The sequence below is a fragment of the Tenebrio molitor genome, chromosome 3 (genome assembly GCF_963966145.1).
Source record: "Tenebrio molitor chromosome 3, icTenMoli1.1, whole genome shotgun sequence".
Classification (NCBI taxonomy): Eukaryota; Metazoa; Arthropoda; class Insecta; order Coleoptera; family Tenebrionidae; genus Tenebrio; species Tenebrio molitor.
In genome coordinates this window covers 24530371-24556812 of record NC_091048.1, presented here as the reverse complement: position 1 = coordinate 24556812, position 26442 = coordinate 24530371, and the positions used below count along the sequence as shown (strand labels likewise).

General features: G+C 42.1%; 2 protein-coding genes across 6 annotated transcripts in view; both read left to right on the top strand.

The window, feature by feature from the left end:
• Positions 1-21994, top strand: part of LOC138127265 (extracellular matrix-binding protein ebh) — a 37397-nt gene extending 15403 nt beyond the window's left edge. For 2 of the 5 annotated variants that reach the window (XM_069043182.1, XM_069043181.1), the window contains exons 2-9: positions 3530-3746; positions 16208-16405; positions 16464-18687; positions 19006-19533; positions 19676-20828; positions 20876-21018; positions 21069-21229; positions 21617-21994. In XM_069043182.1, the coding sequence (XP_068899283.1) occupies positions 3576-3746; positions 16208-16405; positions 16464-18687; positions 19006-19533; positions 19676-20828; positions 20876-21018; positions 21069-21211 (4560 nt within the window). In that variant the 5' untranslated portion in view covers positions 3530-3575 and the 3' untranslated portion in view covers positions 21212-21229; positions 21617-21994. Of the gene's footprint in view, positions 1-3529; positions 3747-6400; positions 6555-16207; positions 16406-16452; positions 18688-19005; positions 19534-19675; positions 20829-20875; positions 21019-21068; positions 21230-21616 lie in introns of those variants that run through there. The other 3 variants (XM_069043183.1, XM_069043184.1, XM_069043185.1) reach the window with 3 other exon arrangements.
• A 200-nt stretch (positions 21995-22194) lies between these two features.
• Argl (Argininosuccinate lyase) lies at positions 22195-24166 on the top strand. Its single transcript, XM_069043187.1, has 7 exons — positions 22195-22487; positions 22539-22820; positions 22860-23092; positions 23144-23337; positions 23388-23587; positions 23633-23776; positions 23828-24166. The coding sequence occupies exons 1-7, from the start codon at positions 22485-22487 to the stop codon at positions 24146-24148; spliced, it is 1377 nt and encodes a 458-aa protein (XP_068899288.1). The 5' UTR covers positions 22195-22484; the 3' UTR covers positions 24149-24166.
• The last annotated feature ends 2276 nt before the right edge of the window (positions 24167-26442 follow it).

Here is a 26442-nt window from a genome sequence, read left to right as displayed (position 1 = left end):
GCACCTTATGGCAGGACAAGATTGCGCCAGGCAGCTGTGCAAAATCGTTCGTTTGTAGTTTCTCTAACCCAATTTAGCTTCAGCGGTACGATTTGTCAGTCGAGGGGACAGTACCGGCGTACGACGAAGGGACAATGACACCTGCTTGACCGCAAAGACCAGTAGCGATATCTCGATTGCTGAGCGTAATGAATGTATAAATTAATCTAGTTCCCGAGGCGGTGCCATGACCTAGTCCAGCGCCACCACTTCCTGGTCATTATCCGCGATAATGGGTGTCGAGAACAAACACCTCATGATTGATCCTCCAGGTCAACCTTTTTAACGGGCCCGTATGCGATGCTACACCAAATATGGTCGTCGATGAGGAAGTCGTTGCGAACCCAACGGTTTTTCCGCGAAGCTACCCTTCGATTCATTTTGGTCTTGTCCGATTTTCGATGGCTCACGGTGACTTGCTCTTCCACCAAAGGCAACGACGGAAAAAATACACCTGGGAGGAATGACTTAGTTTAGGCCATTGTCTCGACCAATTACATTTTCTCTGAATACCACCATGATGTTGTTTATTTGTACAAGAGATCACGTCGGCTGGACTTTTACGTATCGTAAATCAATACTGCAACTGATTTATTACCTACCTGGATCTTGTTCGCGTTTTCTTGGGCGCTATCGTACGTTTTATAGATTTCTGCTTTTGTATCGCTATGGATTCTGCGTCAGACAGCCGGTGGTGGACAGTTTATGGACGTCTGGTGGTGCTACGTGAGCACAAAATCCTCGCACGCAGCCTTGAAACGAGCCTTACGTCCATTACCCCACCTGCTTCGTTTTAGACGATCCAGACCACTTCAATCGGTCTCAAATCCGCTCCATTACAGGGATAATTTGCACGTCGCTCGCAAAATTACTCACAAAGCAAGGGAGCCCAACCCTGAAGATGCTCTCGACCTGCCTGCTGCATTCCTGCATCGGAAGGCGCGTTTCAACGGTAATCTGGCATATCTGGTAGCTCAGCCGAAGCTATTCTACCGTTTAATGAACTGTTTATAGGAACACATTCGGACAATAATTGCACTTGAGCCATTAATTCCTAAAGCAAATATTTATTTAGATGGTGGAATGGAGTGCGGATAATTGAATTTAAATTGCACTTATTCATCACCGAACAACGTACAATAAAACTGTCAAATTATGAAAAGCATGAAAATATCACTGTGAAAGGACAATGTGCACTTATTGATATTAACCTCCGATGACGGATACGTCGAAACTGATTAATGGCACAGCCAAGTATTCATTATACGGATGTCTGAAATGCTGCCGTGAAAATAAATGCGCTCCTGAAAAAAACACTTTCAGGAGTGAGTAATTCCATCAAATTATTGTTTGGTGCGATTTTTTCCAATCTCCCTTATATGACAACCGTCAAGGTTCTTTTGCAGGATGTAATTTGTGTTTACAATAATTGTTATTACGCGGATTATTCACAGTTTAGCTCATTTAATAAGGCAAAAATAGATTATTATTGTTACAACTGTAAATCGACGATTACGCATTCCTCAGCAACGAAATCATCCTGTCATGAATAGCGGCGTTGTTCCTTCTGGGATCGTAATTAGTTTTGTCAATTTTTGACGATTGTGCAAGTCACTTGAAAAAGACGAGGCCCCACAGGTGCACCCTGCGTGAAAAACGTCGCGTCTCGAAATGGCATTTCTGCCGGTCGATAAACTCCTAAGTAATTTTTTCCGAAACGAGCGGTCGCCCACAATTGCACTAAAATATAATTCAGCGATTTTATTAGACTTGCACTTAATTAAAGGAAGCTAATTGGCGATGAAAAAGATGGAGCCATCTGCGGTGCGGTAATTGCATCATTAAAACCGCATTTGCCGTTGCTGTTCTCGATTTTATGCAACAATTTAATAATTTCAGGTGGAAAAAAGGTTGGTAACAAACGAGAGAGGATTTTAATGGCCGGTGGGTTTCCTTCGGAAAAATGAACAGGATGCCCGGAGCGATTGTGTACATACGCGAGTAATTTATAAGGATAGGGGTCGCGTTTTATTTTTGATCTTAACTAAGCACTCGGGGCGATGCGGAAAAAATCCGCCAATAAAATATCTGCGAAGGTATAATTATTACACGAGCATCCTTGACTGATTTTTTCCTCTATTGGCAAGTCTTATTAGCGGCTCGCCCTCTGGTGGCGTCGACCTTTTGTTCCACACCGATCGGATGCTCCAAGTAATTTATCCGATTCTTTCGTATGCACCATGTAGGCAGCAAAGTTAATTAGTTGTGGTAGGTAATCGAGGAACAGTTAGGTACATGTAAAGTTCAAAACAATACTGTGACCTGGACTGTCATTATTTCAGCTGTTCTTCCTGTTGGCGTAAAGGTCGCCATGACTAACACAAATCCGTGCTCAAAAACTACAATTTTCCCGACTAGGCGTGTCTCTCTGAACAAAGAGAGCATCGTCGCTCCAACTGCCCGGACGAATTTTGCCCCTCCATAAATCAAAAATTCGGCGCGAAAAATTACGATCGATTTAAAATATGCGCGCCGCGGGCCAAATCCAACATATACACCTGCTTTCGTTAGAAGAGTGTATTGTTGGAAGGAACGCAACGTGCCAACAAAAAGTTGTCTTGACCATATTTAGATCACATGTGGGATTTTATACCCAGCTGTCTGTACACCGAAAATTCAGTTTGCTCTGCGTTCCCCTCACCTCCATTAAATCATATTTAGTCATATAATTGAGTTTTAATCCGCGCATGGAGCGCGCGGAAAAGTGTTGCACAACAGGTGCTTCGTCCTGATAACATCTAGTCTCAACCGCAATCTGTAAACAAAACAATACCGCCATCGCGTAATGTGACGTAGATAAACATTTAGAGAGACGTTGACGGATCGTGCCACCATATCGCCCGGATTTGGTACGTTGGAGGTGCGCTGGCGGTGCAATTTTCTCACATTTGGCGCGTGATTATGGTCCAAGCTCATCACTCTTCCTTACCACACTTTGTTTTCCACTTTCGTCTGGAATTTCGCGCTCACATCTAGTCTCGTAAGTCTGATGCACTGAAATTTTACTTATTAGTCATGGGAAAAGTGTTTGTAGGGTATCTCTACCATCGCGAATACCTACAGTTTATTTGAATTTTTTTAACCTTCTCTCTTATCCTCAAGGCTAGACCGACGTGTCACCATTTGCATTTAAATGAACCTAGTATTTTCGAAATGCCAGAATTTGTCCCTTAGTGTTGTGCACCAGTCGTGAAATGAGTAAGCGGTTCCGGTTTTTAGACAATTTATGTTCCCTTTCTATATTAACTTTTAATTCCTTCGCCTAGACAATGGAACATAGGCGTCAACTGTAACAGATCTAGCGCAACAAGTAACATAAATCGTTTCGATTTTGTACCTCATCAAGCATAACTTGTCAGGAGAGAAAAAGTGCGGTTGTCTTAGCAATCATGACGAAACGAGGGTATGAATCAGTTTTCTTGTGTTGCAGGTCAATGTCAATAGCATTTGATAACACGCCTTGTCCAAGCTAAAGAATGGAAGTGGTGGCAGCGACCCCTGGAGCCGGTGGAGTGCCCCCTTTTCACGACCATGACGTGCGCGAGTGGTCCCGGATCGACAGCTTGACCGGAGTCCTGGAAAGGGCCCGTCTCGAGACCGACCATTGGAGCGCCAACACCACCAACTCCTGCCACAAATACGGAAAGGTCAGTAGCGACGAAAACAAAGGCTGTTGTGGGTGTCGGTTTGTTCGTGTCATGTTCAAGAGCTGGCGCCGCACACACACCCTGAATTAAAAAAATCCTAATTGCCACCGGAGCCACTGAATGCTTAATTAATGCTGGCTTTGTACCGGCAACAAGGCGTTCACGTCGACGGATTGGCAGCCACGATTTACACCGATCCATTCCGGATTTTTATTGGTCGCGATATCATTACTTCTGTTTGAAAAGCTCGTGATTGTGGCGGAATAACCATAAATTAGTGTTGCAAAAGTGCGGCGCTTGGGCAATTGGTGCGCGCGCGACGGGATACGTTTTCGAAATTGATTTATCGCCAGTCGAAATTTTTCACGACAGCCAAACAACGTGTACGGACTTCCGGCGCGCCCACGGAGGTCGAGGGCAGCCGATGTTAACCACCATCTGGAGGAGCACCGTTGCAGAAGACGAATTTTATTTTAATCCTGACATTTCAGCCGATCGTTTTGTAAATTCCTCAAAGTTGTCGAGTGTTTTCTCTCCAAAAGGAGATATTGTGAAATCGGAATCACCGAGCGACGAATTCTTGCGTTTTTTGGAATAAATATGAGCGAGTGATGTCATCTGGCCGGTCGAGCGAAAAAGAACGGCCCGAAAGGCGACCCTTGGGGTACGTGGAACCGCGGGCGCGATCGATCGCGGGTCCGGCTGGGCGGAACCGCGGGTCGCTCGGGTTCCAGATCTGTCATAAAATTGTCACCCGGGCGTTCCCAAACTGGTACCGCGTTTTTTCGCCTATTATAGCATCCGTACAACATTCTCCGGCGGTTTTTATTAAGAGAATGTTCTCCTAACTAAAAGCGTGCTCAATTATGTAAATTAACCTGAAAAATATTTAATAATAACGATAGCAGATTAGCTAATTGGTCCATAATGAGACTGAACTTGTGACGTTTGAACAATCAAATTTGCAATTTGTACAGTTACGCAACAACGTTCGATAAACAGCTAGAAAGCTAACTGTTTTAACCTCAATTAACCTTATCTAAAGCTCAAAGATAGTGCTACAATTTAATGAGTCTTAAGAAAAAGCGCGACTTTAGCTGGACTTCCTATGAATTAACTTTTCCGACGATTTATTGTGTTGCAACGATGTCGATTCCATTGTATATACCGTTGCCTTATCTAATTAGTTTCTGAAAGTGGTGAGTTATGTAAGAAGCAGGGGAAGTCGCATATTTTTATTAGACGGTGCGCCACCCACAAGAAAATTACAACAACGGCAGCGAAATTACTATCAATTACCCTTTGAGCTAATGGCAGATACCGTTTACTGACATTTGCTTTTTCTTAATTGAAAATTTTTTCTTCGACTACCGCAATTCTAAATAACAGTCGATGCATCTTATTCAACCACTCGATCATTTCTCCGCCATTTCATTTGCAAAAAACCTCCACAAAAAACAGCGATGTATCGAAGATCGCTAACCTTCACCTTCCAAACGCTCGAAATTCAATTATCACAAACGTGCAGATTTTTTCAGTCACGATTCCGACAATTTAAATCTGAACCAACTAGACATGTTAATATTACAATCTACACTTCCTATGATCAGATAAGGTTACAGACGGTCAAAACATCCAACACGACTGCTTCTTCGCTTTTGGACCAGATTTTGTTAACCTCCAAATATGCAATTTCCAATCATTTTAATTAGTTCTGCCATCAGTTTTTTGCATTTGAAGTGCGACCTCTTTTCTTGGTTTTTGCAATAGTCCATTAACGCGGAATGCAGCAATAGTGAATCATCCAAGAAACGAAATTCCACAAAGTAGAAATTGCATTGCAACCACGAAACTCTCGTGAATAGTCAATTAACCATCACGGAGAGTGTGTGTTTTATTGTTTTCTAGGTTAAGCAGATGGTGAGCATAAATGCATCAAAAGTGTAGGTGCTAATGGTCGTGCGACGCCTTTGCGTTACAATTTAGACAACTGGAGAAATCTTCAAATTGTTGAAATGGGAAGAAAAAGAGATTGCGCAACAGTGGTCGACCGAGACCATCATTATCGTTAAAATATGCTTTATCCTTATCTGGTCATCAATTCGAGCCGAGGAGGTAAAGAACCAAGAACCGTAATATCAAAATAACATAAATTAACTCGTCCAAATTACAATAATTGAATTTTAAGCGTTTTTCTTCCATTTCTGTCCGTTCTAATGAGGTGGTACTGTTTCGGGCGAGTGGCGCAAAAACAAAGATTTTGCAGATGAGATATGTGATCGTTCCCTTGTATTTATCATTATGATTAATGATATCCCGGGTAGCGGTAAGCAACTCATTAGCGAAGAGATCGCGTTAAAGGCTATACGTAATAGATGATCCTGGCAACTCTTCATGATCCTTCAATATTCTCACGCGTTTTCGGATTTTTCCAGCGTTTTTGTTACACTAACAAACGCAGTTTAAACAAATCAGCAGTGAAAGTAATTTAACACGTCTGTCCTTATTCAAAAAGACAGAGAGCTAAGGTAAACTTTTAAATCGTTGCAAAATATCAGCTGTCATTTAGCACAAAGGTTCATTTGAGCGCGTAATGAATGCTCCACATTGTACTGCAGCAGTTCTGCTTTCCTCATTGGTGAACTTTGCCATCGAAGACGATTATAGTGAATAATTGGAACTGGTGTGACCCCCTATCTAACGTGAACGTAACACATGTCCAATTAACCAGTTCGAAGGAAAATGCAGTGCGTGTGTGTGGTGCAGTAAAAGTGGTACCGTGTGTGGGACAGTAACAGTACTGCTCTGGTAAGCCCTTTTCGAAACGCCCGTTACACGTTTTCGTGTCGGTTCCGCCAAAAAAAATGAAACATTTAACTGTAAATTTTAATGATCCGATTGCTATCGCCGCGTCAAAAAGTTGAAGCCACCTAATTAGTGCGGTTTCAAGGTTGGTACCGATAGAAAAATTCGTAAATTTTGTATTATGCTCCGCACAATCGGCTCGATTTTTTCCTTATGTGGATCACGGTCACCAACAACGTTGCAACAATCACCACAATTCCTGGCCGGTGATAACTAGAGCACGGTAATAAATAAATTAATCGTGCTCAGCTTTACGGGTATTAAACATTTTTTACTGGCGAGATGATAAAAAGAAGAGCGTTTCGCCTGTGTTACGAGAGACGAAGAGCAACCTTCGAGAGCGAGACTAGTTTCTATAATAATCAAAGATAATCTTTCCTGTTAAGACACAACCAGTAATTATGACATTACCGCTGTGTTGCTACAAATTTGTGTGAATGCCATCGGAATAGATCGTTTGTAAACAAGTTGCTGCGGTACAGAAATGTTGTAAAAACGTGTAACTTTCGTTCTGAACTGGAAACAATGCCGGATTTTGTCAACCAGATCGAAACCGACGCACAATGCCATTGGAGCTCACGATTTTGTCTTGTCCGACAGGTATTTCCTTATCTACAGATAATTCCAACAATGGCACTTTTACGCTGTATTAGAGTGGGTAATGGTGTAATGTGCATTTTCCCCGAATTCCCGCCATTATGGTGGTTTTTAAAAGTGACAACGAATGGGTTACGCTCGGCTGGTTCAAACGAAAAAAATGGATCCAGAGGGAGTCACACTGATGGTCAATTATGTACTAAAATAGATATTTCCTGCAATTCTAAAAATAACCAAAAATTTTGGTGCCAAAGACTAAAACTCCAAACCACGAACTGTTTCTTTTCAAAAATTCTCCACATTCACCAATTATAGTGTTTTTGTTGTTGCTAATTCTTCTAAAACGCAACCTTAATTAATTACACCGTGTCGTAACTTTGGTAAGTTACATGTTGAATACTGAAAACGAGAATTATAAACAGATTAACACTCGACTCATTAATTTCGTGTTCATAAAACCCTATTGCACAACACGAAGAACAAAATAACATGGACAACAAAGCTATTTGTGTAATCGAGAAGCCATAGCAATATCTTGCAAGAACTACTTGTGTTGTCAATAGCAACATCAGCTGTCTTAATTCATTTTGAGCGTGTCCAATAAATACTCTATGGTATTCAGATCTGGACGTTTCACTGGCTAAAAAGCAAAACTCATTCAAGTATTAAATTATTATTGCACTATCGAATTCGATATTAATTTTTTCAAAAACCAAGATTGTTTTGAAACTTATTGAAAACAGTCTTCACCCCGGTGTGTCGTACTTTCAAGTTGTCTAACACTCAATGCCATTTAATTCCACTTAGTAGAAGAATATAAAAAGAAAGATTAACAATGAGAAGGACTCTAAGCCGCTTTGTTGCTACCTGAAACCAGATTTATCAAGAGAAACTTTTAAAAACATTGAAAGCTTTCAAATTATATGAAAAAAAAACTATAGTTGAAAAGAAGAAAAAATTCTATAAAAAAGACTCACTTTTTTTTACTTTCATGGTCCGTAAGCACATGCCTTTCCTTAAAACGTAAAGAAATGTCGCTATGGAGAACCACACATGACTTCCAGGTTCCAAAATCATAAGTGTGTGTGGAAAATTTCACATAAAGTCCATTCAAAAATCAAAAAACCACCACCTGTTGCTTTAGGTTGGTAAAATTTAAAAAATCTTAGGTAGATATTTTTTCATATAATGTTGGTAACTATAAATTATGACATTTATTTGATTCAAAATAAAATTCAATTGCTTTGAATTTCGTTCATATTGTTTTATTAGCAGCACGTTTCATTTATTTATTGATTCTTATTATTTATACTTAAACATGCCCAGAAAAACAAGACACATAATAAACATTTAACCTCAAAATTGCAAGTCTCACCAAATTTTACACTAGACAGCGTTGCCGATAGTAATTATCGAGGAAAATACGACGTTGGTGGTTTTTTGATTTTTTAATGGACTTTACTCGTATTTCCAAAACTGCTTCTCTAATTGATGTCAGAATCAATGGGCCTTGCATCCTCACTATAACAAACATTTTGCAAAATGAAACATTCAAATCGGTGCACTTTTGCAAAAGTTGTCGTGAACGAAACAGAAGTTATTGTGAACGAAAGAAAATGGCACAAAATTGCTTGTATTTTTGCAATTAAGACAGATACATATTTTCCATAAAGAAACATTTAAATCGGTACCTCCAATATTGCGTATATTTCCAACTACTAGTCCGATTGACACCAAAATCGATAGGCCCGAAGTACTGAGGCAAACATTTTATTCAAAAAATTAATTTAGTTTATTTTTGCAAAAGTTATCATGAACAATAAAAAAACTACAGATATCATACAGAGTGTCCCCAAAAAAGAAGACAAGTCCATAACTCCGTTATTTATCGGAAGATTTTAATTATCTGTACACCAAATTAAATGGTTGTTAATAGGCTACAAAATGGCCTAATAAATTCTAGTATAGCCCCATGGGCTTCAAGGGTAAACTGTCAAAATATTTTTTTTCAAATGGGATTACATATATTTTTTTAATAATTCTGATAGAGATTTTTATTCTGAAAACAAAAATGTATCACAAGTATACACTTAAATACCAAACATTCACAAAAAAAAAATGTAAACAAACGCTACTATCGTCTATGTTCCATTTTGCGCAATCCCACATGTTATTATTTGTCATTTGTCTTCCCAGCTACCTTAATTTGGTTATTACATTGTAACGCAATGCATTTTGATAGCCTCTCGCTTGGTGTTCGTCATTTGTTTCAAAAGTCAGTGTTATTTTTTTTATGTGAAGTTATACTTGTGATACATTGTTGTATTCAGAATTAAAATCTCAATCAGAATTACTAAAAAAAAGTATATAATCCCATTTGAAAAAAAATATTTTGACAGTTTAGTCTTGAAGCCCTTGGAGCTATACGTGAATTTATTGAGCCGTTTTGTAGCCTATTAACAACCATTTAATTTGGTGCATAGATAATTAAAATCCTCCGATAAATAAGGGAGCTATGGACTCGTCTTTTTTTTTTGGGACACCCTGTATAATATCGGCTGTTCATTTAAATTTCTGGCGTTGGAGAGTCGATTGTGAACGCACCACGAACTACGGATCCGGAATCCGCTCTGTTTAAATCTAGCCTCACTTTTTGCGTTGTTTGTGCTTTTACTCTGCAGACTGATGAGTGGTGCGTTCACAATCGACTCTTCAACGCCAACTTTGACGGGAAATTTAAATGAACACCCGATACTTATCGGGTGTTTTTTTAAATTTGGCGTCGAAGTTGGCGTTGAAAAGTGAATTGTGAATGAACCACTCGTCTTGATTGATTTTTCAAACTGCAAATTAAAAACACATACAACGGAAAAAGTGAGGTTAGATTTAAACAGCTGATGAACCACTCGTCTTAAAAAAACTGATTTTTCAAACTGCATATTAAAAACAGACAAAAAAGATGGTAACTCCTATGTCTATTTTTTATCTCTTTCCTCCCAGAGATATAATTTTTTATATCATTTTTGAAGGAAATTATCTTTATGTTCTTGCTTGTACGATAAAATCGAATGATTAATTATAACGTATATACGTTCTTTGACATTTCTTTTATTCTTGCTATGACTGAATTCCTCGTAGAAAGTGTCTAGTGGTCAACAACACTTTCCAAATGATGCCTGGATTCAAACAAAGTGCTAAAAAAATGCTCATTACAGCTTGCAGCTGCTGTTGCGCCTTCAGATTTTAAACACGACGAAGTACCCCACCAAAATAAGTTCTTTATGTGCAACCCTTCGCATTTTCCCATCCGTGGTTCAGCGACCAAATGAAGTGTCGCCTTTGGCGACCCGAACAATGAATCAACCGTATAAGGCTGGAACAACCACTAATTTTTGTGTTCTCGTCGAGAGTTATTAGCAGCATCCCAATTCAGCTGACTCGAGCATCCTTGTAATTTTCGTCCAATAAATAAGCTTTCTCGAAACACCTCGAGTCTGAAATAATAAAAAGAACAAGTACAAGAGGTACCCTATTCGCCTCTGCAGGAAAAATAATTCACCAATCTGCCACGACCGCTGTTATTATTCGGCTTTGTTGCATAACGTTTTGTGTTGCTTTGCAACAAATAAAGCACAGACATGGGCGATGATTTAGCACAGACGAGGTAAAAGAGACGATTTATATCCGCCAGACCGATACAAAAAATAATGAAGAGCAAGGAAATACGAATTGAAGAGGACGCGATAATTTGAGCCTCCAGACGGTTCTTCGCCGGGTTGATGGACACTGTTCATGGTTGGAGGTGATTTTGATGTCAGTACCCTCATTAGGGCACATTACGTCTGTTGCTCCGCCACTTTTTTGATAGAACCGCTGAGTGACAGGCCATAAAGCGTTAGCAACGGCGCAGAATAAATAGCAACAATTTATTACCACCTGTTGTCAGGAGGTGGACAGCAATAAATTGTAACGAAATTATTAGGCCGGCAATTATTTTCGAATTTACCGAAAGCAGAAGTGTTGGAAAGTTCAAGTGAAACAAATAATTGGCGTTGGGGCAGCCGTGCGTTGACAATTTGTCGAGTGCTTTCAAAACCATTAGTTTCTCTTCTGCTTTTTGTGTTTGCAGTGTAGCACGGTAGTTGACGGTTTTTACGGTGAAAGTGGGCGTTATCGTAATCAATTATGTGTTTGCAGGAGCGGATTTTACGGTGTCGGAAGGACCGCGGGAACCTCCGCACAGAAGCTTCCCAAACGCGAGTAACGTTAATTGGAAATAAAATACGCCGATTAGCATGTGTGTAACACTCCTACGCGTGTGTATTAAATGATACGTCATTAACTACACCTCTTGTGTGTTTTTCAATGAAAATTCCCGGTACCCAGAGCTAGTATGGTCAGGAATTGTGTACACACATAAATAAATATTACAGAATAAATATGAATTCGAAACACTCGAGCGGTACGTATGAAAGCAACGTATAACTTAACGCCAACACCCGCCTATAAATCCCATTCTATTTACATTCAGCTCGATAACCATCTGCAAATGCGGAATGGTAGCGATTTTTGCGATGGTCCCGCTCGCAAAAAACCCAAACCCAAAAAACAAACCCGTTCCAATTTTATTATTTATTGTACAGTTACACGCAACGCTGCTGCTGCTGCCGTTACAGTTACCTTTAAATAGGCTCTGGTACGGCAAATATTAGGCCCCGGCCAGTTATGCTGGTTCTGTCACAAAGAAAAAACGACACTCGATCTGGAACATCCTCGAACTGGTCGATACAACTCTTGCAATGTTGCCAACAATGGTGAAATAAATTTATTTGCATATTTCCTGCCACAGAATGGCCCCGAGCACTTGCTCGTAATAAATCAACAGAAGAAGTATTCAAATCGGTGACAGCGTCCATCAATTATTTTAATATCGCTGCAATCATGGGCGTTTCCGCGCTTTTTTCTTCTTCTCACAACCAACCAACTGACGTACACCTTCCTTCTGCAGCCACCGCGCTAATAAAGGACCAGAAAAAACTCCTCGCTTCCGGTCGAAGAGATTTCTCCTGATCCTGTCAAGCATTGTTTGATGGATTAGAGATACTTAATTATTCTGACAAAACACAACACTCACTTTTGTCTAAATAATCACAGATTAAGATTAAAGCCTCGATAGTGTTAACACCGTTTATTACTATTCAGAAATCTGCTGAACAAATCCTGTGCAAAAGAAATAGAAAACTGTTCGTAGCATCATCACCGAGCACCGTGGATGCGCGTCAAGCGCGCCCAGTTTACGCTTGGAAGGTCCGGGGTTCAAATCTGGCGGGATGACTGTTGGTTTTTTTCAGAGGTTTTCCTCTCTAGTTCTGTCGGCTCATCCTCCACAACGAAGCAAATGCTGTTACAGAGATCACATCGAGAAAGTACTCGACTTTTGACAGATCTGTAACGAGGATTGGACTGATGTTATATGACGAAAAGCTCTCAAGTCATAATAGAGTAGGTACAGTGTTTTTTTTTTGGTCCGTGTCATCTGGGAACTATAATAAAATATTGTGAAGAATCGTGCGTCATTTTTAGTTTATGACAACTCCCACGATCGTTGTTGGTGCCCTTAAGAAGATTTGGTAATTTGAAACTGCGTCCGTGGAAAAGAGAAATGAACTAAACAATGTGGATAGACTTCCACATTTAATATTTGTCAAATTTAATTATCGATTCAAGGATACCAACATCTAGTGGTGAAAATGTGCGGTCGAGACAAGCACCTTTGTGCTAAAGTTCAAGCCCAGGCGAGATCTGAAGTGGTAGATGATCAATGTCACAAGAGGTGAAGCAATAGAATTGTCAAAAATGAAAGCGGAGAGGAATTATGAGAGCGCATCGGGACAGCATTCCCATAAATAAATGTGACCGAGTCGAGTGAAGATATTGGTTTTAATTAATCAGTCGAGGAGCGATTGCGAAAGCCTGAAAGAGAGTAAAAATGGTCGGTGGTTAATGATGAGAAAAATTCGATGACACGTGAAGAGTAGAGTCTGGATTGGAAGAAGCATTGTCTTGACGAATGTATTCTGGTAGTGTTGTCGTTTACGAGGTACAATGGAGCCGGCCATCTGTTATGCAATGAGGTGTGTAAGCGATGGGAATGAAATTTCTTTCTTTCTTTCGCCTTGAACTCTCACCTTAGTGCACCGAGTCGCTTTGTTGCAGCAGTGACAGCAAAAGTGTTTGTCGATGGGTACGAGCCCCGATAGCGTGTGTGCGATTACGGTACCATCTCAGTGTTAAGGCCTGGTTCACATTCAGCGTGGCAGAACCGCGATGTACCATTGTCGGACGAAATTGCCAGTTTCCTCTATTTATGGAAATATGAATATGCAGTAGGTGACTAGAGACAGGTTCAAAGACTGAAACCATTTTTACAGCAGGTGTACGCACAACGTACAGACGTTACGCTTTAGCAAGAATGCATCAGGAATCGTTCGCAATTATGCACATTCTTTGCCGGCGATTTTTCCGCGTGCGGTTCAAAGTCAATGTCAAGAAGTATCTTTGCGAATTATTCGATCACGAAGCGTTATAATGGAGGAACATACCGGTTTGGTATCCAGACCAAGACAACTCGCGGGGTTGCAATGAACCCTGTGAATTTGCGTTTTGTTATGATCCAGACCGCACCATTAGCATAATTACCAGGAATCCCCGCCGGTAATTGCAATAACAAGATTTTAATTACTCGGTGCAGACGATGAGGGCGGGATTATCGACCTCTGCTATTGTTCCAAGACTCCTCGAGTTCCTCGTCTCCGGTGGGTACACATTTTGGAGGTCCTAGTTCGCGTTTTGACAAACACCTCTTCATATTTCAACACCTCCGACGACTGGGATGGCGTACAGATTCTATTTTGAAAGAGCTAATCCATATCGGGACCATAGGCGTGGTCCTGTCAACATCCGAACTTATCTCCGACATAAAATTATGCAAATTCGGTCCCTTTGTATGGGTTTTTGGCCACGTCACGCGTCCAATCAATCGTCCTGCAACAAACAAGAAACTAGATTGAGGGTCAAAGTTCGAGTGAAGAACGATAAACTCCAACCAGGACATATTTCATGTCCTTGATGCGAGCAGGGTTGTAATTATGCAATAAAATAGTGTTTTGGCTTCGTCGAGTGCAAGAGAACGCTCATGGATCTAGATAAAGTTGCTCCGTAGGTAGCTCAGCCAGAGAAGACAGTAGGTGATCAAGAGTGAAAGTAAACACAGTCCGATGCACGTTCAGAAAATTAGATAACTCAATGCACATTTCACGCATGTATTATTTCCAAGCTTGAGCAATCCGTCTTAATTTGTAATATTTGAAATTGTAATGCGGCAGGAGTGAAAATGTTAAACGAATTTACACAGGCCGCGTCTATCGGCGTGCCATATGTTTGCGTCTAATATTTGTCGAAAGTATCGTGGGGGCGGCGCACGCCCACCGCTCGTTCACAAGCTATCTTAATACGAGCCGCATACACTTAAAATTAACGGTAGAATGGAAATGGATATTTCACGAACGGACGTTTGATTGATGGAATCGTAAAGCGGCGATTGTCACGACCACCCGTTCGGAGACTTCGACGGTGCGTCCGACGACCGACCCCCCCGATGGGGCCAAAGAGATGGGTGATAAAGTGCCGAGTGGAAACGGTGGGTGTCCCGGAATGCACCGTCGGGACTGGTCTCCCAAAAAGGCCATCTCGTCTCGACCAGTTCCAGATATCCTGTTTTATGCGATCAGGATCAAGGAAATATCCCGAGATTAATGCAATAATGACGGGTAATTTACCTGATAGTAAACGAGATAAAGCCGCTTCCACGGAATTGTTCGGTTGCATAACACTATATTGCTAAATTATGTAAATAGTGTCTCCGTCTAGTTCAGATGATACATCTCTTGCGCCGCCAAATTTATTCGAAACCCATCGGAGCCGCGAAGCGCGTGGGTGGGGATTTGTTTTTGAGAAAATTTTCGTCCAACCGGTGGACAAATATCCGCAGGCTCGTTAAATATTTGATTGCTTGTTCTAGCTATCGGTGACACTTAGTTAACTCAATTTTAATTCGAAAAGTTGATAGACCGACACACCTGCTGGGAATTTAATTAGCTCGATTATGTCACGACGTCCGGACGAACCGGCGATTACTCCTTCCGCCCTTCCAGAATTTTTAACAGTCCGGTCGTTACCGCGCGATTTTTTCTTGTTACGGCTGATTCGTCCACAAGAATGTTGATTCATGCTTCGAAATCAAAGACAAAGTATTGGGTTATCGCCGCCATCTCTGCTCGATTCCCTAATATGGGCATATTGAACTTCTGCGAATCCGTTTCAATAAAGCTACCTCACGCTTCAGATATTCACAATTTTGAAATAATAATTTTGGAAGCGGTGCCGCAACTTCCTCGAAACCACCAACCAGACGAGGAAAACGTCCAAGCGAGCTTCTAGGAAACTGCAACAACGATACGGTTTACGCGAACCGATCCGAATTAAATGGTGCCAACGAGCGCGAAGGTCTTCAGTAACGTGCCCATTATCTGTTTACATCAGCCTTACAGTCTTACATATTTCTGTAATTAACACAAGGCTGTGATGGTAGGCTGGTCACCATCTTCACTGGTTCAATGTTAAACGGTCATTATTTGCAACGTCGGCTCTTTATTATCATTATTATTATTATTATGTATTTATTATTGGATTTCCTGAGTGCAACAGCGTGTCGTAAGAGTGTTACGCAAGTGAACTGATTGTCCTTATAGCAGCAAGTGACATTTACATCAAAATCGACACCGCGAGCTCGTGAGTTGCAATTGCGGAGGAAATTTATGGTGTATTCTGATGAAAACGAGCAAGTGTTGCGTTTGAAATCGATGCATATTCTGTACGTGTGCAATGTGATGAGTAACCTTCACCAAATGATAATTATCGTCATCGTTTCGTTGTTGCAGGTAGTGGACTCGCGAGCTCGAAGCAACGCGGACGGTGCATTGCAACAACAGGCGAGAAGGCAACTGGAAGTGTTCCAAAGCCAGATCCCTGGGGGTCATCTACAAGTCATCAAAACCCAGACGGTCTCGAGCAGCCGGTGGAGCAACAAATCGTCGGAGTTGCAAGAAATCCCGATCAAAGACTTCGAAAACCTCCAGGTCAGTTCTGTTTGTTTGTTGTGTTTAACGAAAGTTGTGAATGTTAGTCATGTTGCAGCTCTCGCTGAACCCACTGGATCTGAGTTCGCAAAAATCCAAAGCAAACGTAGGAAGAAGTGTCGGTAGGCGTCCACCTTCACGACCGCGAGCTAGAGACGAATCCTTAAGGACCGCCCAGCAGAATTTATATCGAGTATCCCGGCTGTGCCATCAAATCCACGAGAACACAGTGAAGCAGACGATCAAACGACAAAACGAAATCAACGACAACGACAGATTGAACGGACACCAGCGCCTCACACGAACGAAAAGCACGAGCAGCGAGGACCTGCACTTGGAGGACAAGTCGACGAAAAGCATCGAAGACCTGGAGGACCTCGAGCAGCTGCAGAGTTGGCGCAGGACATCCAAGCTGAGACGCTCGCTCCAGTACCCCAAAGAAACCAAACCGCAACCCTCCAAGATACTAGACTTGCCGGAGAACAGCGGCAGCGTGCGCAAAATCCGCGAAGAGCTCGAGAAAGGCAGAAGACTGAGCACGGCTCTGCGAGGCAACAACGTCGATCTCGAGGCTCTGGACCAGATTTTGCAAACCATCTCGAGCTCGAGCAGCAACCAGTCGGACAGAACCGACGACAATCAAGACGAGCTGGATCTGAAGAAACAGAAGCGCAACTCTTTCGTCACCGTCGAGAAGCTGCAAGAGGTGAGAGGGCGCTTGAGACGCACCAGTTCGCCCACCGAAGAGATCTACAAGATCAACAAGGAAGAAGAGACTGATGACGGGATTGTAACGGAGGAAAACAACGAAATGCCAGTCAGCGAGAAGTCACGTGTTCGGTCGTACGTCTACGGGATGGAGACCATGATGAACAAGAAGCCTATAGTGGGCACGGGCAGTCTCGAGTCCCGTTCCAAACTCCTCAACGGTGGTACCAACCTCCGCAACGAGGATTGGTACAACCGTCGCAAGTCGTACGGATTCGAACAAGTCCACACGCACACGGACACAACGAATCCTATATCCTTGAGGAGCAAAGGACGAGTCGAGTCGTCGACGGACAGCGGGATTTGCAGGTCCTCCGAGATCGTCATAGTGCCAACTGCGAAAACGGACAACTGTGATGAAAAGACTTTTACTAGCGTCAAAAAGATCTCGTCCATCTTTGACCAAGGCTTCAACAAAGATCTAAAATCGACCACCATCACGATTCCGATCGTGTCGAAGCCCAATTCGAATTTCGTCGACTTGGGTTGGGACGACGTTCCAGAGAAGGACGTGAAAAGGCACTCGATAGCCGTCGACGAGTCGAAGTACGTCACAAACCACAACGACAACAAATTCAGAAGGACCAGTTTAGCCATAAACCCCACCCTCGACGACGTCACCGCTCAAAACCGAAAGTCCAAGAAGGTAGAGTTTTGCAAGACGGAAGTCCACTTTGCCGCCGATTCTGGGAAGGTCAATATAGTCGAAACTGACGAAAAACCACCACCTACGAATAATTTTCGACGAAGACGAAGAAACTCCGGTCCCGCCATCAACGACGATTTCGAAAGGAACGGTTTACCGGTTTTACATTTCGGCGACACCTCTTACGAGAAAGTACTGTTAGGCGTGGCCGACGAAGACAACTTTGACCCACCGACGACTGACGACAACGTCTACCAAGGTTCGCTCAGCAATAATGTCTCATGCGGGACCGTCACCGTCAACACGACGTCAAACCTGGAGCTGCAAGAAGACGAGAAGAAAGATGCCATCGAGAACGTGAAAGGGATATTGAAGAACAAGCCGATCAAGCCCACTCCGTACCATCTGGGGGAAGACTACTTCATGAACAGCAACTCGGATAGTGACAGCGGCAAGTGGGGCGTCCGGTTGAAGCCCGTGCAGAAAAGCGATCCGCCATATTGGAAGTCGACGGTGACGCTGCACAACACGGTTTACGGACAGGAGAATTCGGAGAAGGAGGATCAGCCGGAGTTTCAGAAGCTGCTGAGGAACCTGAGACCGACCAGCGGGAACAAACCGGATCTGCTCGCCAATCAAAGAAGTTCCGAAAATTTTTCGAGTGTAAAATTCGTCACGAGCACAGATAATCGGAGACCATGGTCTGTTGCTGATCGAGTTAAACTAAGTGAAGACAGTCAATGGGCAGAAAATAAGATTTATTCCACCAAGGTCAATTTTGGAGATGGTGGAACCGCCGTCGTGGAAAGCGATCGGTTCGAGCAGAAAGAAGTAAACTCACCGTGGAACAAGGAGAATACTGTTAAAGGTACCACAAAGCAATTCCTCCATGTAGAAAGCTTCTAGTCTAATTACCCTCTTCCTCTCACGTCTCTCTACTAAACTTAATTACTTAATTGTTAAAAGTATAAATTTACGATTGTGTATACCTATTGTAATCAGGTGTAAATAAGTAGTGTAATTACTGTAGTATTAAACTGTCTGTCGTTGTCAGGTTAGTTGTTGTAAATGATCAGTAGAAGGTACCTTATTCTATTTCTGCATGCGCCTTTCGTAAAATGTAGATTAACCCCTCTTCTGACTTGCCATCTGTAACCAAATACCTTGATTAAACTGAAACTTGCAGACTCGGAGAGAATTTTAAACAAAGGACTTGTGGTTAGGATAGGAAGAGACGACTGCACATCTAAACACACGGTGTGTTCCAAAACGACGAGTCGAGATTCGAACACCACGACCACCACCAAAATCACAATAGACCTTAGTCCTTCACCTACTAACACGAAAATCAAAAACTCCCCTATAGTTCCTCAAAGCAAACGATCTCACTGTTTCAAATCTACCTCTTTAGTCCTAGACACCATTAAAAACGACTGCAATAAAACGAACCACGTTAACATTCCCCAACAACTGGAAGCGCTGAAGAAACTGTATGAAGACGTACAGAGCGATAGCGACGCCGACAAAGAAGTTCAAGTCTTGATGGGAAAGATGGACGAAAGGGAACTCGAAAGCGCTAAAGATGATAACACGAGCGAAATCTCCGGCAGCTGGAGTAAAATGAGGGCTTGCAGAATGCTTAACGAACACATTAACAAGACAAACTTAACTCGGGAAATTCCAAGCGCTAGAATAAGTGCAAAAGTAGAAAAAGGTACCTGTCGATAGGAAAAAATGTCAATACGATCTTGTTCAAACTTGTTGCGACGAGGATTTTGGAAAAGGAGGAATGAATCGTTTCCAAGATCTTCACAGTGTCAATAAAAAAATAAACTTGTCATTTTATTTATTTGCAGATGATTCTGATCACAATGCTAAGCATAAATTCGGAATCGAGGACAGTTTGTCCAGCGCTGCGCATTTCGAAAGCGACCAAAACGAACACAACTCGAAAACTTATAAAATTAAGCTCAAAGAGAATAAGTATTCTCCGATAGTCACTCGGAAGAGCAGTTCTCTGGCGAAGAGGGCCGACCTGAGGACGGCTTCGACAAGCGAAAAGTTGTCGAGTCCGTCTTTGGTGGGTCGCAGTTCAAAACTGGATCTTCGTTCGGAGAGATACGACTACAGGACGGAAACTGCTTTCGCAAACGTGACCGACGAGAAACTCCACCAGAAGCACACCACCAACGAGATCGTACTGAGACAGCCGAAGAAATCCGAAATGACCTATTTTGGAGTGAGAGTTTCGCCGCAATCTACGAAAAAAAGCCAAGAGTCTGTGATACATAAAGAGACTAAATTGTCTGACAAACCTGATCTCCTACAACACATGAAAACTGATAGTCCTAGTAGTAGAACTAGATTGAGGAAGAGTTCGCCTGAGAAGGACCAGTCGCCCATATACGAGAACGTGGTTGGGAAAAATAAACCGCGACTTGGAAAGGAGTTTGACAGCAACATACTGGAAGAACTGACAAAAGCGGCCGACCAGATCTTGCAAGCCGTCAACGGTTTCACCGATGACGACTCCCACAAGTACAGCGGAGACGAGAGAAACTTCAAGGAGCCTCTGGACACCATCACCGAGAGCAAATCGTGGAGTCAAGATAAGAAAGTGAAAGCAACGACCAAACAGACCAACGTCAAGACCAAGCTCAAACACACGTCGTCCACTTCGTCCGTGGAGAGCCTGTCACGGGCCAGAAAACCGCAACAGTTGAAACCCGCCCAGATAAAGAAGAGAAACGTCGTCAACGAGTCCAGAGCCACCACGAAAGCTCGCCGACTGCAACGGGCCAGTAGCAGAGAAGCTTTACTGCAATCCCACGGCAGCTCCTCCGAAGACCTGGGTGCCACCGTGGAAGTCCCGCAACGCAAACCGCGCCAAATCAAGAAGACGAAAGCGACTCAACTGAACGTGAACGGCGGCGTGGAACTGAAGAAAGGGACGCCACCCAACCCGCCCAGACGCAAGAGAGACGACTCGAAGAACAAAACGGAAGAAAGGTAACCGAGTGGTTGCGCGAAGCTGCTGTGACAATTCGAGATTTCAGGATGGAGCCTGTGACGGAGATCCGCCATAAGACAGCCGTGTCCACCATCAGGAGCACCGCCGAGAAGTCTAGTCGAGACCGGAGCAGAAGCAGATTGGAGGATGCGAAGAAGAGGGTGCCGCAGAAGAGGGAAACTTCCAGAGGTAGTCGACTCGAAGGGTGTCACCCCAGACTGACTCTTGCTCTGTTTCAGGGTTGCCGAAAAGCGAGCCGAAGAAACCGGTTTCTTCCAGAGAGATCTCCAACCATCGAATCTCTACAGCGTATGTACCTGTTTGTAGACCTACGAGTCGAAATGTAGTTCAACCAGACGAGTGTCCATGTTTATGTTCTTGACAATTAGAACTGCGCTAGGTAGCGACGACAATTCAATCAATACTAGTAGATTTTCGGTTTTTGACTAATCACGTAGTCGGACTAATACTTTGCTAATCAGAGTTTGCAAAAGAGTGAAACGAGTAGTTTTAACTGGCTGATTAACAAGTACCATCGTAGCTGTAGTGACGGTACCATAACTGAGTCGACCCTCTACCTAGCGTAGTACTTGTAGACACTTCGCACGTAGTAATTAATAGTTACGATTTTGAAGCTTACTAAGTCATGACTCATTTCAAACAGAAATTCGTCATTGTTGCGCTAATTAGTAACGTCAATAATTTTACCATACTGTATAGTTCAAAAAACGGTACTAATGCTACGGACCGAAGCGAATCACACCTTCTAACGTCTCGATTGTTTCAGGAATATCAAGAAATGTCATCGTGCAGACGAAGGAACACGACATTCGTAAACTCCACTTGAATCGTCTATTGTTTTTCTCTCTAGTTAGTTCTCTATGTTAAGATTAGTATACGAATATGAAAGTGTAATATTCCTGCCGTATTAGATGTAAGTTCCTAAAAATTAGTTTTAAACGTCGATGTTTTCCATTAATTTACTCCGACAACAAAGACGGACGTTTTGTATTTGCATTTAATAACATGCGAGTTGTGCTTACTTAATGCTTAACATGTATTATTTAATAATTTTGTAATTTATTTTTAACTCTCTCAAATAATTGTGATCTTAAACTGCTTTGGTTTTGTGATGTTTTATTAATTAAATTGATGATTAATTCGGTGTGTTTGTGCTGAAACCCCATTTCCTGTTTTTCCCCGACTGGGTTGCTAATTTTAGAACAAATAAATATTTTCCGTCCATCGACAAAGGAAACGGAGAAGATTGTTTGTTGAATTGTTCCTAAAATATTCCACGGTTTTATTTTAATTGCTCTCTATCTTATCTGCGTGATTGTTAAGCTATTGTGACACCGACCGTGGTCAAAGAGGTCGCAAATCTTCCTCCAAACAATTGTAATTAATGCATTCAGTAGTTTTTCCAAGATCTCGACGTTTTTACGCTTCAGACGACGTCAGATTCCGTAAAATCGTTCGATATGATAACACGAGCAATGAGTTTTTGTCAGTATGGAAGAGACGTACACACATGTTCCTCCAAATCATTATCTCTTTAACCTTTAGATAAGCAGTAATGAGATTGCATAACAATTTGTATATCATTAATATATACAAGTTATAAATGAAATGTGAATGGAAACAAATCTCAAAGAATGGTAAGCAAAACAACGCATTTTAAATCGCGCGATCGCCACTTTTTCTTCCAGGAGAACAACAAACTGTGGGGTGGTCGATTTACCGAATCCACTGACGCGAATCTCGAAAAGTTGAACTCTTCGATCAACTTCGACAAACGCATGTTCGCCGAAGACATCGAAGGTAGCAAAGCGTACGCCTCGGCTTTGGAAAAAATCAATCTCCTGAGCGAGCAAGAGACCTCTTTGATTTGCGATGGTCTCGACAAGGTCAAGATCGAATGGGAGAAGAATGTGTTCGAAACCAAGCACGGTGACGAGGACATCCACACCGCGAACGAGCGCCGCCTCCAAGTAAGTTCACAAAAACGGAAACGTTTTGATTGTTGTTAGGAAATTATAGGCGAACCTGCGTCGAAGCTGCACGTGGGGCGCAGCAGGAACGACCAAGTGGTCACAGACATGAAGCTCTGGCTGAGGACGCATCTGAAGGAACTGGGCAACACGGTCCGCTCTTTGATCAAAGTCATCGTCGACAGATCGTCGCACGAAGTTGACATCATGATGCCGGGATATACGCATTTGCAAAGGGCGCAGCCTGTCAGATGGAGCCACTACTTATTGAGGTATGTCGTCCAACGAGATGATGCAATACGTGTTGACATGACTTCACTTAGCCACGCTTGGAACCTGAAAAAAGATTGTGACAGACTGGACGACATCTTGAAGCTGATCAATGTGATGCCGTTGGGGAGCGGGGCCCTGGCAGGGAACCCCTTCAATGTCGACAGGATCAGTCTCGCGAAGGATTTAGGGTTCGATTCGGTGACCAAGAACAGCATGCACGCTGTGGGGGACCGCGACTTCATCGGTACCCAAAAAATATCACAACCGAGAATTTTACCGACGATTGAATTTCAGCGGAATTTTTGTTTTGGGCGTCTATGGTGGGAATACACTTGAGCCGCCTAGCCGAAGACCTGATCTTGTACAGTTCAAAAGAATTCGAATTTGTGACAATCGACGACTCCTACTCCACCGGGAGCAGCTTGATGCCCCAAAAGCGCAACCCAGACAGTTTGGAGCTGATCAGAGGCATCGGAGGAAGCCTATTTGGACAAGTACTACTGTCTCCACGCTAAATTGCAAACTTACAAAAGTTGTAGTGTTGCAGCTTCATGATGGTGCTCAAGAGCCTGCCCTCGACCTACAACAAAGACTTGCAGTACGACAAGGAAGCCATGTTTACGACTTTCGACAAACTCAAATCTATCTTGGAAGTAGCCACGGGGACAGTCAAAACTCTCAAAGTTTGTAAAGTGTGAAATGGTTTCTTCCAGGAATATCCCAATTGCTTTTAGATTAACCAAGACAAGTGCAAGAACGCTCTCAGCTTCGAAATGTTGGCAACTGACGTGGCCTACTACCTGGTCCGCAAAGGAATCGCGTTCAGAGAAGCTCACTTCTTAGCGGGGAAAGTCGTGGCGGAAGCTGAACGCAAAGAAGTCTCGATCTGCGATCTCACTTTGGAAGAGCTGAAAAACATCAGTCCCTCGTTTGGTGTCGACATTGGTAGAGTCTGGAATTACGAAAATAGCATTGAGCAGTACCAGGCTGTGGGAGGAACGGCCAAGTCAAGTGTTGTCAAACAAATAGAGCTTCTCGAAAATTGGTTGGCCTAAATAAACGAGTTACAAGTGGATGGTGTTTGTATTGGGTCCTGCATAATTGATTGAATTTTAAAACAAGAGTAAAACAAGAAAAATTACCGCAGCAGTATATTTAGAATGGTGTAAATATTAATAAGTTGAAATGCTATGAGATCACATTCAGGTTTTACAGACAACCTTGTACGGTAAAAAATTATTGAAAATTGAACAAATTCTTCTAATCAATAATTGGAGAATGATAATTGATCAATCATCTCCATCTTCCACGGTGTTGTGGAAATTTTCAAAGTAAAAAAGTTTGAGTTAGACTTGTTGAAAACCTTGTCAGTTAGAGCGGTGAATCTAAAATGCTTTTTGTATTTGAAGAGTGAATATGGAAAAATACGGAAGTAAATAAATATTTGTGGTGGATATGCAACCAGCAATACGCGAGAGGTTCGAGGTTGCATAGAGAGAGATGATTTAAAATAGGATCGCAATAGCTTAGACGCAAAAACTGCCGACTAATCAATAACGCACACTTGATTTGTAATTACAATATCAAGATGACAGATGAAATTTACAATGTAGAAGCCTACTTTGCATGATTACGAAACCCCATTGTGCAACGCTGCGAAACGTAGTTTCGCAATCCTCCTTTGGCCCATCTCGTCCTTCCTCGTCCCTGGCGGATAAAATCATTGAACGGTGCGACCCATTCCGGAATGAAATCCGCGTATTCGTGACACAAGCGTGTCGGATGATTCACGATGACGTCATCAGACATCACGATGACGTAAGCTAGGTCGGCATGTGCTCTTACGTCACCAAGGGCTGGGGACGCGACCTTCGTCGTGGCGGATCCGGGAGGGTCGACCCGAACGTGAATCTTTGTTCCAGGATAAAGTGCGACGGCGAAAACGTTCCGACGATAGTGTCAAGGACGCTGTTTGCGCATGAAGAAAATTTATTTATTTTAAAATGGTGTTTAATTCGCTAACCAACAATTCTGTATTTGTTTCATTCGAATTTGGACGATTTTTTCTCGGTCGGCTCTGACGTCAATTCTAATTTCCTTACATAACAGCGGCGATTTAAGAACCGTTGCGACCGTCGGCCACTTCATTTTAAATAAATGGAATTATCAGTTTCGAGCGTGTTACAATTAGGCGTTTTTTGCCCACGGAACACACCCAAGACGGGATTATTCCATTAATGATGATTATTAGTATGCAAGTGGGCCAGATTCGTTCGAAAACTGCCCAAAACAATAGAGACAAGGACGGAAAAGGGACCCCTGGGCCGATTACCAATTCGACACATAGAATTCTACAAACTGGAAATTTTTTTAAATAAAATATTTCGAAAAACGATTTTTTAATAATAAAATAATATGTACGGTCGGTGGACAAATAAAACTGGGACACTTAAAATTTAATCTATGTAAATCACACCATTAAATTGTCAATATATTTGTCAGTGTCTATATAATATGTCATACCAAAGTTAACCTATTTGTGATAAAGCCGTAATTAAACGATGCAAATTTGTAAATTTTGACTTACGTGATTGTCATTTTTGTCCCAGTGTTATTTGTCCATCGACTGTACCTCTTTTCTTAAATTTTTTACAGAAAAAAATATTTACATAATATCAGTTTTGAATTAGAATCTTACAAATATGTAATTTGATAAAGATTTTTTCCAAGAACTGTGTTTGTACGAGTATAACCTCTAGACCTGGGCTTTAGGTTCCAGGTATTATTAGTAAAAACTGTCTTGACAAGCTCAGAAAATTGAAATTAATTGAATACATTATTGTAGAATTAATAATTAGCATATCAAGGATTCGTTACATAGAAAATATGAGTAATATGTAATGTAATTATACCCCACTGGATATAAATCACAAACATAGGAATTACACAGAAATAATATTATTGCGTTTTCACTCCGATTGTTGTGAATTACGTTTGAATGATAAGAGAGCGTCTTAGCCTTAACAAACACGATCTCTACACAACAATATGCAACATTGTCTAGTAACACTTTTGTGTAGTACTTACTGCACCATTTGTTCCGCTGCGGTTTCCCTCGATGGGAAAACGTTGCACTTTCATTTCCTCACGAGCGAAACGTGTCCCATTTTGGCACCGTTTTCCTGCAAACTACCAAAATACCAGTCTATTAAAATAAATTTAGCAAATACAAATCCAAGCGTGGTTGTGGAGCGAATAACTATGGTCAAAGTTTGTCCCGAATGTACACGAACAAGTGGAGGATAATGCAAGGAGTTCCCAATTTCGCAACACAATGGAGTTCTCGTAT